Genomic DNA, 14,862 nt, shown 5'->3' with positions numbered 1-14,862 from the left:
GGTTACCAACCTTATATTGGTTTCTTTTCCTTTTCCCTTTCATTATTGAATAAATACACACTCTGTTATGTTTGTATAATTCTAAATTATGACATCATAAAGTCATGACGTCACAAAAGCGATGACGTCACAATGTTATCTTCACTAAAGAAAAGCACCATTTTTCCCTATTTGAACACTCACACAAAAAGAACTCTAAAATGGTTATTACTTGATGGATTTTAAAACTAAAACCTGTTTTAGAATTGTCTGTGAATGATCTTAACAGTTATTAAAAAATAAAAATGTTCTATTCCTTCTATGAAAGAAATAAATATCAAAAACATTATTTTCTGAGTGAAAAAATCCTTAAATCTACCTTATTTACAGTAAAAAACACAATATTTTCATGATTCATCATCTAAACATGATGATTTTTATAAAGTCAGTTAGGTAATGAAGGTTTGTTAAATGGCACTTTAAGCTATGAAGAGTCTTAATCAATGTCTAAATTGTGAATTGATAACATATGGATTTTGTGCTTTTTTTCTACTAAAAGATATAAGGAACAGTAATAAGCATGCTTACTTAAAAATACTAAAATTTAACTTATTTTATTTCAGATGCGGAAAAAAACTTCACAGAATTGTTCGAAAAGGTGTACCGAAGAAATTCATTCTGCAATACAAGTGGAATCTGACATTTGCTGATCTAATATGGGTCAGGGTCCCTAATAGACCTTGAGATGAGGAACTCAGATGACGTAATTAAAAAACAATATTAGTCCGCGATACAATTGTGGATGCTGTGATTTTAAAAATGGACATAAATGAACAATAAGAACTGTTTTATAGTGCTGATGTGATGAGAAAAGAAATATGTAGATTTGACCTGAAATAAATTATTAGAAAGGACAATTTTTTTATTGAGTTTTATGATCAGAATTTTGGGATTATTTCATGTGGAGAGTGACATTTTTCACCATCTTCCGGGGTCCAGCAATTTGCGAAAAAAGTAATCTCACTTGCCACCCCGAAAATTTAACCAAACATGTATAAATGTATCAGCTTCGATATGAGCCATCCTACATGTTCAAGTAAACGATATGGACTGAGCAATGGAGGAAAACGTTACCATTGTCGCCTATGGAGAATTAATTAAAAATGTTGACCCAAATTGTGAACTATTATTTCAAAGGTGTTGGAGTGTTTCATGGTTCAATGATCACAATTTCGGATGGGAGCTGCTGAAATCGAGGTCAGTTACACTCTTTTAGTGCTAATTGATTAAAAAGAATACAAAATGGCTACCAATAATTTAGATTTTTATCAAAAATATACCAATTTTATACTTATAAACAGTGAAGAGGCAGAAAATGGGGCATGCATTATTTGGACTGGGGCCACTCAGAGGAGAAATAATTATATTCTAGGGATGATCAATGTCACATACCCAAATGCCAAACGTACTAAAATGAATGTTGCACGTTTAGCAAAAATTTTGCAATTGAAATCTACTGATTTAGCCAAAAATTTAGATGCTTCACACCTTTGTCATAATGCATTGTGTGTGAATACAGACCATATTGTTTTAGAACCTCGGGAGATTAACAATCAAAGAAAAATATGTGTAGCTGCACACCAATGCACCACACATATTGTGCATGGCACAAACTATACTAACTGCATGCTGAATCTGAAATTGTGGTTTGTTATGATTTTGTAGTAAACATATGCACCTTGCACATTTTACCTCCACATTAATCATCTCTGAAAATACAAGTTTTTAACACAAGTAAAAAACGAAAATGGGAAAAAAGCCCACCCTCATACCCCCAAGACACTGAAACAAACATGGCAAACATTTTTATGCAAGATTATAAGCTCAGTCAAACATTTATGTGGTTTTTTTCGCCAGTGTTTACTAATTTTTACAGTGCAAGGGGAGTAACTCTTGATGGTTTCATTACTGTGTCAGAAAACTGGGTCATTCAATCAACAGGTGATCACAGGAAGTAAACATGCGGTAGAGAACTAAATGAAAGTGAAACATAGAGACAAATCAATGAACAAAGTATGACAGTCATTAATTAAATAAGTTAACAAAAAACAAAAGAAAAAATAACAGAAAGGAAAAAATCCAAATATGACATCGAGTTACAAAGGCAAACTGTGAATGACCTAATGTTGTAATATTCATTTTACATGGTTTTATTTTGTTTATAATTTTGTTTCAAGGTATGTGTTTTCCAATAAATGCATGTACTGTGGCATGCATGCATGCATTGGGAGATATGAAGTGGTCTTTTTGTCTGATACAAGGTTTATTTCAGTGTCTTGGACCATTATCCCATTTTCATAACAAACTTAAAATAAACAAACTTTTTAATTTAAAATAAAACACAACTAACTCATATCATGCTCATATATTCCTGAAAAGTGTTTGTTTTAATATAATATAAGATGTTTAGTATTCTCTGTAAATAAATAAATAACTACATATGCTTCCTGAAAGGCTGAAAGAAAACCATATTGTGTATAACCTTTTAATATAAATGTTAATCTGGCCATGAACTACAACCTGGCTGTGGAACGAATTCTTTCGGACTTGAATTCTGACATAGCTTTGGTTCTAACTGATGTTTTTTATATCCACTAATCAACCTGTTTCGCACTCTCTTGTTTAACAAGAAATCGATAGCCTGTTTTTTACGAGCTTTTAACCTGTTTAATTTGACACGTAAACTTTTTGATATGCACAATCATATATTTCACGTTTACGTATTTTTTTCAGAGCCACTACAGCACGAGACTTTCTACCCAGACCACAACCTACAGCTTTTAGGGTCTTAGCCAATGCAACATCCCGTTTATTATTGACTTTCAAGACTGCTGCAGATGCACGGCCTAAGGCATTGCGAGAAAAATTCTTATTCTTCGGTAGGTATGTAGAAATTGTCCTATTGACGGACTCACACTTATTTGTATTGCTGAAAAATTGCATCTGATTTAATGCGGTCTGAGACAGTTTCATTTCTAACAATGATTCTATTAATAATTTGTCAGTCTTATTTGGTTTTAAAGACCCATTTTGTAAACCATGACTGCTAAGGTTAATAGATTTGTACCACCAACTAGTTTTTATACCACCATTACATAGTGTTATGCTCCATCTACACGTATCGCTACAATTACCACTATAACAATTCACAACAGACTTAACAATGCGTGGCAAACATTTTGAAATTTGTTGTCGGTCACCATTATATTTTGCAAATAAACATTTCATTATACCATGTGAACGTAATTTTAAATCATTGGCAAAAGCTATTTTAATATCATTCCTCTGGGCCTTTGTAGCTCCAGGGAACATACCGACACTAAATTTTGCTCGCAATACCTCACGGAACTGACTTTGACCCCGGTGAATAGTATCTGCCAGTCTATTTACTGACCATAAAGGGTCAAATATTTCTTGCATTGCTTCTTGTAGACCTTGTACACTTTTTGCATCCCCATCAGTAGTACAATAGTCCACAAGTAAATCAAGTTTAGCAATTTTTTTACCTATTTCATACCCAAGATCCTTCTCACTCAAAGGATCATACCTATTTGTATTTGATGTGCAGTACTCGTGATTAGGACATTCAATGTCATAACCTTTACCGCGTAACCATGCACCAACCCAGCAAAGTTTGTTTACAAGGTGAAAACCAATGATATCATGATTGTCAGTTTCATTTTCACAGGCAATACCAATGACTTGTGATGCATTTTGTCCCATTTTATGCCTACTTTTTATATGCACACTCTGATAGGTACCATCCATTTGTAATTTTACAGGACTATTTTTATTTAACCCTAAGGTTTCATTTCTCTTTCTGAAACTCTCAACCACTTGTTCGGTTTCATTTTCCGCAAGTTTTACAACCTTGTCACAAACAGTATTTGTTATTCTCTGCATTGTTCCTTTTGACATAGGAGGAATACATGAACTAGTTAAAAGTAGTCGCGCGCTATCATTACCAATATTACAGTTTATCACGCCAGTCTGAAACCCATAGTTAATTGTAGCACTCTTGCGACCAGCACGTCCTGTGTCAATTTCTCTAAATAGTTTATATTTTTCTGAAATAAATTTACACTTGGTACACTTCATTTTCCAAATCCAACCAAGACCCCATTGAGTCTCTTGTACCAGTTCAAAATGTGGAACAACACACTTTGGACTTTTATTTAAATGACATATTATAAGACTATTGATCATTAAAATATTAAGATCTCTATCTACTGTTCTATTTTCAGTACTTTTCTCCTCTAAATATTCATCTAAATAATCATCTGACAATTTATGCGGTCTGAGTAGTTTGACTGTAGTCGCACATTTTTCAGTTTGGGGAGCTACATAAGATTTTTTATCGTAACTCTCTTTTGAGTACAGCTTAAATTCCTTTTCTGTAAGGCGGGGTAACCAGACAGATTCTGTGGTGTTTTTAGGAGTCAAATCTGTAGTGGAATTAGAAAATTTAAGTTTAGGTGGTGCAGGTAAAACTTGCATAGATAAATTTTTTAAAACCTGTGTACATGTAGATGGAGCTGTAGATGGAGCAACACCATTAATAACACTACAACCTTGATCTGTTGTTAGGGATACACAACGCAATAGATGGGCTTGGTTACCAACCTTATATTGGTTTCTTTTCCTTTTCCCTTTCATTATTGAATAAATACACACTCTGTTATGTTTGTATAATTCTAAATTATGACATCATAAAGTCATGACGTCACAAAAGCGATGACGTCACAATGTTATCTTCACTAAAGAAAAGCACCATTTTTCCCTATTTGAACACTCACACAAAAAGAACTCTAAAATGGTTATTACTTGATGGATTTTAAAACTAAAACCTGTTTTAGAATTGTCTGTGAATGATCTTAACAGTTATTAAAAAATAAAAATGTTCTATTCCTTCTATGAAAGAAATAAATATCAAAAACATTATTTTCTGAGTGAAAAAATCCTTAAATCTACCTTATTTACAGTAAAAAACACAATATTTTCATGATTCATCATCTAAACATGATGATTTTTATAAAGTCAGTTAGGTAATGAAGGTTTGTTAAATGGCACTTTAAGCTATGAAGAGTCTTAATCAATGTCTAAATTGTGAATTGATAACATATGGATTTTGTGCTTTTTTTCTACTAAAAGATATAAGGAACAGTAATAAGCATGCTTACTTAAAAATACTAAAATTTAACTTATTTTATTTCAGATGCGGAAAAAAACTTCACAGAATTGTTCGAAAAGGTGTACCGAAGAAATTCATTCTGCAATACAAGTGGAATCTGACATTTGCTGATCTAATATGGGTCAGGGTCCCTAATAGACCTTGAGATGAGGAACTCAGATGACGTAATTAAAAAACAATATTAGTCCGCGATACAATTGTGGATGCTGTGATTTTAAAAATGGACATAAATGAACAATAAGAACTGTTTTATAGTGCTGATGTGATGAGAAAAGAAATATGTAGATTTGACCTGAAATAAATTATTAGAAAGGACAATTTTTTTATTGAGTTTTATGATCAGAATTTTGGGATTATTTCATGTGGAGAGTGACATTTTTCACCATCTTCCGGGGTCCAGCAATTTGCGAAAAAAGTAATCTCACTTGCCACCCCGAAAATTTAACCAAACATGTATAAATGTATCAGCTTCGATATGAGCCATCCTACATGTTCAAGTAAACGATATGGACTGAGCAATGGAGGAAAACGTTACCATTGTCGCCTATGGAGAATTAATTAAAAATGTTGACCCAAATTGTGAACTATTATTTCAAAGGTGTTGGAGTGTTTCATGGTTCAATGATCACAATTTCGGATGGGAGCTGCTGAAATCGAGGTCAGTTACACTCTTTTAGTGCTAATTGATTAAAAAGAATACAAAATGGCTACCAATAATTTAGATTTTTATCAAAAATATACCAATTTTATACTTATAAACAGTGAAGAGGCAGAAAATGGGGCATGCATTATTTGGACTGGGGCCACTCAGAGGAGAAATAATTATATTCTAGGGATGATCAATGTCACATACCCAAATGCCAAACGTACTAAAATGAATGTTGCACGTTTAGCAAAAATTTTGCAATTGAAATCTACTGATTTAGCCAAAAATTTAGATGCTTCACACCTTTGTCATAATGCATTGTGTGTGAATACAGACCATATTGTTTTAGAACCTCGGGAGATTAACAATCAAAGAAAAATATGTGTAGCTGCACACCAATGCACCACACATATTGTGCATGGCACAAACTATACTAACTGCATGCTGAATCTGAAATTGTGGTTTGTTATGATTTTGTAGTAAACATATGCACCTTGCACATTTTACCTCCACATTAATCATCTCTGAAAATACAAGTTTTTAACACAAGTAAAAAACGAAAATGGGAAAAAAGCCCACCCTTATACCCCCAAGACACTGAAACAAACATGGCAAACATTTTTATGCAAGATTATAAGCTCAGTCAAACATTTATGTGGTTTTTTTCGCCAGTGTTTACTAATTTTTACAGTGCAAGGGGAGTAACTCTTGATGGTTTCATTACTGTGTCAGAAAACTGGGTCATTCAATCAACAGGTGATCACAGGAAGTAAACATGCGGTAGAGAACTAAATGAAAGTGAAACATAGAGACAAATCAATGAACAAAGTATGACAGTCATTAATTAAATAAGTTAACAAAAAACAAAAGAAAAAATAACAGAAAGGAAAAAATCCAAATATGACATCGAGTTACAAAGGCAAACTGTGAATGACCTAATGTTGTAATATTCATTTTACATGGTTTTATTTTGTTTATAATTTTGTTTCAAGGTATGTGTTTTCCAATAAATGCATGTACTGTGGCATGCATGCATGCATTGGGAGATATGAAGTGGTCTTTTTGTCTGATACAAGGTTTATTTCAGTGTCTTGGACCATTATCCCATTTTCATAACAAACTTAAAATAAACAAACTTTTTAATTTAAAATAAAACACAACTAACTCATATCATGCTCATATATTCCTGAAAAGTGTTTGTTTTAATATAATATAAGATGTTTAGTATTCTCTGTAAATAAATAAATAACTACATATGCTTCCTGAAAGGCTGAAAGAAAACCATATTGTGTATAACCTTTTAATATAAATGTTAATCTGGCCATGAACTACAACCTGGCTGTGGAACGAATTCTTTCGGACTTGAATTCTGACATAGCTTTGGTTCTAACTGATGTTTTTTATATCCACTAATCAACCTGTTTCGCACTCTCTTGTTTAACAAGAAATCGATAGCCTGTTTTTTACGAGCTTTTAACCTGTTTAATTTGACACGTAAACTTTTTTGATATGCACAATCATATATTTCACGTTTACGTATTTTTTTCAGAGCCACTACAGCACGAGACTTTCTACCCAGACCACAACCTACAGCTTTTAGGGTCTTAGCCAATGCAACATCCCGTTTATTATTGACTTTCAAGACTGCTGCAGATGCACGGCCTAAGGCATTGCGAGAAAAATTCTTATTCTTCGGTAGGTATGTAGAAAAAAAAGGGGGACGAAAGATACCAAAGGGACAGTCAAACTCAGAGTGTGCATATAAAAAGTAGGCATAAAATGGGACAAAATGCATCACAAGTCATTGGTATTGCCTGTGAAAATGAAACTGACAATCATGATATCATTGGTTTTCACCTTGTAAACAAACTTTGCTGGGTTGGTGCATGGTTACGCGGTAAAGGTTATGACATTGAATGTCCTAATCACGAGTACTGCACATCAAATACAAATAGGTATGATCCTTTGAGTGAGAAGGATCTTGGGTATGAAATAGGTAAAAAAATTGCTAAACTTGATTTACTTGTGGACTATTGTACTACTGATGGGGATGCAAAAAGTGTACAAGGTCTACAAGAAGCAATGCAAGAAATATTTGACCCTTTATGGTCAGTAAATAGACTGGCAGATACTATTCACCGGGGTCAAAGTCAGTTCCGTGAGGTATTGCGAGCAAAATTGTCCTATTGACGGACTCACACTTATTTGTATTGCTGAAAAATTGCATCTGATTTAATGCGGTCTGAGACAGTTTCATTTCTAACAATGATTCTATTAATAATTTGTCAGTCTTATTTGGTTTTAAAGACCCATTTTGTAAACCATGACTGCTAAGGTTAATAGATTTGTACCACCAACTAGTTTTTATACCACCATTACATAGTGTTATGCTCCATCTACACGTATCGCTACAATTACCACTATAACAATTCACAACAGACTTAACAATGCGTGGCAAACATTTTGAAATTTGTTGTCGGTCACCATTATATTTTGCAAATAAACATTTCATTATACCATGTGAACGTAATTTTAAATCATTGGCAAAAGCTATTTTAATATCATTCCTCTGGGTCTTTGTAGCTCCAGGGAACATACCGACACTAAATTTTGCTCGCAATACCTCACGGAACTGACTTTGACCCCGGTGAATAGTATCTGCCAGTCTATTTACTGACCATAAAGGGTCAAATATTTCTTGCATTGCTTCTTGTAGACCTTGTACACTTTTTGCATCCCCATCAGTAGTACAATAGTCCACAAGTAAATCAAGTTTAGCAATTTTTTTACCTATTTCATACCCAAGATCCTTCTCACTCAAAGGATCATACCTATTTGTATTTGATGTGCAGTACTCGTGATTAGGACATTCAATGTCATAACCTTTACCGCGTAACCATGCACCAACCCAGCAAAGTTTGTTTACAAGGTGAAAACCAATGATATCATGATTGTCAGTTTCATTTTCACAGGCAATACCAATGACTTGTGATGCATTTTGTCCCATTTTATGCCTACTTTTTATATGCACACTCTGATAGGTACCATCCATTTGTAATTTTACAGGACTATTTTTATTTAACCCTAAGGTTTCATTTCTCTTTCTGAAACTCTCAACCACTTGTTCGGTTTCATTTTCCGCAAGTTTTACAACCTTGTCACAAACAGTATTTGTTATTCTCTGCATTGTTCCTTTTGACATAGGAGGAATACATGAACTAGTTAAAAGTAGTCGCGCGCTATCATTACCAATATTACAGTTTATCACGCCAGTCTGAAACCCATAGTTAATTGTAGCACTCTTGCGACCAGCACGTCCTGTGTCAATTTCTCTAAATAGTTTATATTTTTCTGAAATAAATTTACACTTGGTACACTTCATTTTCCAAATCCAACCAAGACCCCATTGAGTCTCTTGTACCAGTTCAAAATGTGGAACAACACACTTTGGACTTTTATTTAAATGACATATTATAAGACTATTGATCATTAAAATATTAAGATCTCTATCTACTGTTCTATTTTCAGTACTTTTCTCCTCTAAATATTCATCTAAATAATCATCTGACAATTTATGCGGTCTGAGTAGTTTGACTGTAGTCGCACATTTTTCAGTTTGGGGAGCTACATAAGATTTTTTATCGTAACTCTCTTTTGAGTACAGCTTAAATTCCTTTTCTGTAAGGCGGGGTAACCAGACAGATTCTGTGGTGTTTTTAGGAGTCAAATCTGTAGTGGAATTAGAAAATTTAAGTTTAGGTGGTGCAGGTAAAACTTGCATAGATAATTTTTTTAAAACCTGTGTACATGTAGATGGAGCTGTAGATGGAGCAACACCATTAATAACACTACAACCTTGATCTGTTGTTAGGGATACACAACGCAATAGATGGGCTTGGTTACCAACCTTATATTGGTTTCTTTTCCTTTTCCCTTTCATTATTGAATAAATACACACTCTGTTATGTTTGTATAATTCTAAATTATGACATCATAAAGTCATGACGTCACAAAAGCGATGACGTCACAATGTTATCTTCACTAAAGAAAAGCACCATTTTTCCCTATTTGAACACTCACACAAAAAGAACTCTAAAATGGTTATTACTTGATGGATTTTAAAACTAAAACCTGTTTTAGAATTGTCTGTGAATGATCTTAACAGTTATTAAAAAATAAAAATGTTCTATTCCTTCTATGAAAGAAATAAATATCAAAAACATTATTTTCTGAGTGAAAAAATCCTTAAATCTACCTTATTTACAGTAAAAAACACAATATTTTCATGATTCATCATCTAAACATGATGATTTTTATAAAGTCAGTTAGGTAATGAAGGTTTGTTAAATGGCACTTTAAGCTATGAAGAGTCTTAATCAATGTCTAAATTGTGAATTGATAACATATGGATTTTGTGCTTTTTTTCTACTAAAAGATATAAGGAACAGTAATAAGCATGCTTACTTAAAAATACTAAAATTTAACTTATTTTATTTCAGATGCGGAAAAAAACTTCACAGAATTGTTCGAAAAGGTGTACCGAAGAAATTCATTCTGCAATACAAGTGGAATCTGACATTTTCTGATCTAAATTGTGAACTATTATTTCAAAGGTGTTGGAGTGTTTCATGGTTCAATGATCACAATTTCGGATGGGAGCTGCTGAAATCGAGGTCAGTTACACTCTTTTAGTGCTAATTGATTAAAAAGAATACAAAATGGCTACCAATAATTTAGATTTTTATCAAAAATATACCAATTTTATACTTATAAACAGTGAAGAGGCAGAAAATGGGGCATGCATTATTTGGACTGGGGCCACTCAGAGGAGAAATAATTATATTCTAGGGATGATCAATGTCACATACCCAAATGCCAAACGTACTAAAATGAATGTTGCACGTTTAGCAAAAATTTTGCAATTGAAATCTACTGATTTAGCCAAAAATTTAGATGCTTCACACCTTTGTCATAATGCATTGTGTGTGAATACAGACCATATTGTTTTAGAACCTCGGGAGATTAACAATCAAAGAAAAATATGTGTAGCTGCACACCAATGCACCACACATATTGTGCATGGCACAAACTATACTAACTGCATGCTGAATCTGAAATTGTGGTTTGTTATGATTTTGTAGTAAACATATGCACCTTGCACATTTTACCTCCACATTAATCATCTCTGAAAATACAAGTTTTTAACACAAGTAAAAAACGAAAATGGGAAAAAAGCCCACCCTCATACCCCCAAGACACTGAAACAAACATGGCAAACATTTTTATGCAAGATTATAAGCTCAGTCAAACATTTATGTGGTTTTTTTCGCCAGTGTTTACTAATTTTTACAGTGCAAGGGGAGTAACTCTTGATGGTTTCATTACTGTGTCAGAAAACTGGGTCATTCAATCAACAGGTGATCACAGGAAGTAAACATGCGGTAGAGAACTAAATGAAAGTGAAACATAGAGACAAATCAATGAACAAAGTATGACAGTCATTAATTAAATAAGTTAACAAAAAACAAAAGAAAAAATAACAGAAAGGAAAAAATCCAAATATGACATCGAGTTACAAAGGCAAACTGTGAATGACCTAATGTTGTAATATTCATTTTACATGGTTTTATTTTGTTTATAATTTTGTTTCAAGGTATGTGTTTTCCAATAAATGCATGTACTGTGGCATGCATGCATGCATTGGGAGATATGAAGTGGTCTTTTTGTCTGATACAAGGTTTATTTCAGTGTCTTGGACCATTATCCCATTTTCATAACAAACTTAAAATAAACAAACTTTTTAATTTAAAATAAAACACAACTAACTCATATCATGCTCATATATTCCTGAAAAGTGTTTGTTTTAATATAATATAAGATGTTTAGTATTCTCTGTAAATAAATAAATAACTACATATGCTTCCTGAAAGGCTGAAAGAAAACCATATTGTGTATAACCTTTTAATATAAATGTTAATCTGGCCATGAACTACAACCTGGCTGTGGAACGAATTCTTTCGGACTTGAATTCTGACATAGCTTTGGTTCTAACTGATGTTTTTTATATCCACTAATCAACCTGTTTCGCACTCTCTTGTTTAACAAGAAATCGATAGCCTGTTTTTTACGAGCTTTTAACCTGTTTAATTTGACACGTAAACTTTTTTGATATGCACAATCATATATTTCACGTTTACGTATTTTTTTCAGAGCCACTACAGCACGAGACTTTCTACCCAGACCACAACCTACAGCTTTTAGGGTCTTAGCCAATGCAACATCCCGTTTATTATTGACTTTCAAGACTGCTGCAGATGCACGGCCTAAGGCATTGCGAGAAAAATTCTTATTCTTCGGTAGGTATGTAGAAATTGTCCTATTGACGGACTCACACTTATTTGTATTGCTGAAAAATTGCATCTGATTTAATGCGGTCTGAGACAGTTTCATTTCTAACAATGATTCTATTAATAATTTGTCAGTCTTATTTGGTTTTAAAGACCCATTTTGTAAACCATGACTGCTAAGGTTAATAGATTTGTACCACCAACTAGTTTTTATACCACCATTACATAGTGTTATGCTCCATCTACACGTATCGCTACAATTACCACTATAACAATTCACAACAGACTTAACAATGCGTGGCAAACATTTTGAAATTTGTTGTCGGTCACCATTATATTTTGCAAATAAACATTTCATTATACCATGTGAACGTAATTTTAAATCATTGGCAAAAGCTATTTTAATATCATTCCTCTGGGCCTTTGTAGCTCCAGGGAACATACCGACACTAAATTTTGCTCGCAATACCTCACGGAACTGACTTTGACCCCGGTGAATAGTATCTGCCAGTCTATTTACTGACCATAAAGGGTCAAATATTTCTTGCATTGCTTCTTGTAGACCTTGTACACTTTTTGCATCCCCATCAGTAGTACAATAGTCCACAAGTAAATCAAGTTTAGCAATTTTTTTACCTATTTCATACCCAAGATCCTTCTCACTCAAAGGATCATACCTATTTGTATTTGATGTGCAGTACTCGTGATTAGGACATTCAATGTCATAACCTTTACCGCGTAACCATGCACCAACCCAGCAAAGTTTGTTTACAAGGTGAAAACCAATGATATCATGATTGTCAGTTTCATTTTCACAGGCAATACCAATGACTTGTGATGCATTTTGTCCCATTTTATGCCTACTTTTTATATGCACACTCTGATAGGTACCATCCATTTGTAATTTTACAGGACTATTTTTATTTAACCCTAAGGTTTCATTTCTCTTTCTGAAACTCTCAACCACTTGTTCGGTTTCATTTTCCGCAAGTTTTACAACCTTGTCACAAACAGTATTTGTTATTCTCTGCATTGTTCCTTTTGACATAGGAGGAATACATGAACTAGTTAAAAGTAGTCGCGCGCTATCATTACCAATATTACAGTTTATCACGCCAGTCTGAAACCCATAGTTAATTGTAGCACTCTTGCGACCAGCACGTCCTGTGTCAATTTCTCTAAATAGTTTATATTTTTCTGAAATAAATTTACACTTGGTACACTTCATTTTCCAAATCCAACCAAGACCCCATTGAGTCTCTTGTACCAGTTCAAAATGTGGAACAACACACTTTGGACTTTTATTTAAATGACATATTATAAGACTATTGATCATTAAAATATTAAGATCTCTATCTACTGTTCTATTTTCAGTACTTTTCTCCTCTAAATATTCATCTAAATAATCATCTGACAATTTATGCGGTCTGAGTAGTTTGACTGTAGTCGCACATTTTTCAGTTTGGGGAGCTACATAAGATTTTTTATCGTAACTCTCTTTTGAGTACAGCTTAAATTCCTTTTCTGTAAGGCGGGGTAACCAGACAGATTCTGTGGTGTTTTTAGGAGTCAAATCTGTAGTGGAATTAGAAAATTTAAGTTTAGGTGGTGCAGGTAAAACTTGCATAGATAAATTTTTTAAAACCTGTGTACATGTAGATGGAGCTGTAGATGGAGCAACACCATTAATAACACTACAACCTTGATCTGTTGTTAGGGATACACAACGCAATAGATGGGCTTGGTTACCAACCTTATATTGGTTTCTTTTCCTTTTCCCTTTCATTATTGAATAAATACACACTCTGTTATGTTTGTATAATTCTAAATTATGACATCATAAAGTCATGACGTCACAAAAGCGATGACGTCACAATGTTATCTTCACTAAAGAAAAGCACCATTTTTCCCTATTTGAACACTCACACAAAAAGAACTCTAAAATGGTTATTACTTGATGGATTTTAAAACTAAAACCTGTTTTAGAATTGTCTGTGAATGATCTTAACAGTTATTAAAAAATAAAAATGTTCTATTCCTTCTATGAAAGAAATAAATATCAAAAACATTATTTTCTGAGTGAAAAAATCCTTAAATCTACCTTATTTACAGTAAAAAACACAATATTTTCATGATTCATCATCTAAACATGATGATTTTTATAAAGTCAGTTAGGTAATGAAGGTTTGTTAAATGGCACTTTAAGCTATGAAGAGTCTTAATCAATGTCTAAATTGTGAATTGATAACATATGGATTTTGTGCTTTTTTTCTACTAAAAGATATAAGGAACAGTAATAAGCATGCTTACTTAAAAATACTAAAATTTAACTTATTTTATTTCAGATGCGGAAAAAAACTTCACAGAATTGTTCGAAAAGGTGTACCGAAGAAATTCATTCTGCAATACAAGTGGAATCTGACATTTGCTGATCTAATATGGGTCAGGGTCCCTAATAGACCTTGAGATGAGGAACTCAGATGACGTAATTAAAAAACAATATTAGTCCGCGATACAATTGTGGATGCTGTGATTTTAAAAATGGACATAAATGAACAATAAGAACTGTTTTATAGTGCTGATGTGATGAGAAAAGAAATATGTAGATTTGACCTGAAATAAATTATTAGAAAGGACAA

The 14,862-nt window shown here is 33.2% G+C and overlaps 2 protein-coding genes across 2 annotated transcripts in view; both read left to right on the top strand.

Moving 5' to 3' along the window:
* Positions 1 to 896, top strand: part of LOC143052843 (uncharacterized) — a 22,564-nt gene extending 21,668 nt beyond the window's left edge. Inside the window, exon 13 of the mRNA XM_076225952.1 lies at positions 603 to 896. Within this exon, the coding sequence (XP_076082067.1) occupies positions 603 to 679 (77 nt within the window). The 3' untranslated portion in view covers positions 680 to 896. The remainder of the gene's footprint in view (positions 1 to 602) is intronic.
* On the top strand, positions 674 to 14,862 carry LOC143052844 (uncharacterized). The gene is made up of 8 exons (XM_076225955.1): positions 674 to 1,236; positions 2,773 to 2,922; positions 5,255 to 5,342; positions 5,803 to 5,888; positions 7,426 to 7,575; positions 10,376 to 10,549; positions 12,087 to 12,236; positions 14,569 to 14,862. The coding sequence occupies exons 1-8, from the start codon at positions 1,097 to 1,099 to the stop codon at positions 14,687 to 14,689; spliced, it is 1,059 nt and encodes a 352-aa protein (XP_076082070.1). The 5' UTR covers positions 674 to 1,096; the 3' UTR covers positions 14,690 to 14,862.

The sequence above is a fragment of the Mytilus galloprovincialis genome, chromosome 11 (assembly GCF_965363235.1).
Source record: "Mytilus galloprovincialis chromosome 11, xbMytGall1.hap1.1, whole genome shotgun sequence".
NCBI classification, from domain to species: Eukaryota; Metazoa; Mollusca; class Bivalvia; order Mytilida; family Mytilidae; genus Mytilus; species Mytilus galloprovincialis.
This window is presented reverse-complemented; position numbering and strand designations above follow the sequence as displayed.

What these genes read in the sequence shown, in the direction of transcription:
- LOC143052844 (XM_076225955.1), top strand. Translation starts at nt 1,097, where the DNA reads ATGGAGGAAAACGTTACCATTGTCGCCTATGGAGAATTAATTAAAAAT. An exon ending in AAATTCTTATTCTTCGGTAG is followed by an intron (nt 7,576 to 10,375) that starts GTATGTAGAAAA and finishes ATTTTATTTCAG; the next exon opens with ATGCGGAAAAAAACTTCACA. An exon ending in TGGGAGCTGCTGAAATCGAG is followed by an intron (nt 10,550 to 12,086) that starts GTCAGTTACACT and finishes TATTTTTTTCAG; the next exon opens with AGCCACTACAGCACGAGACT.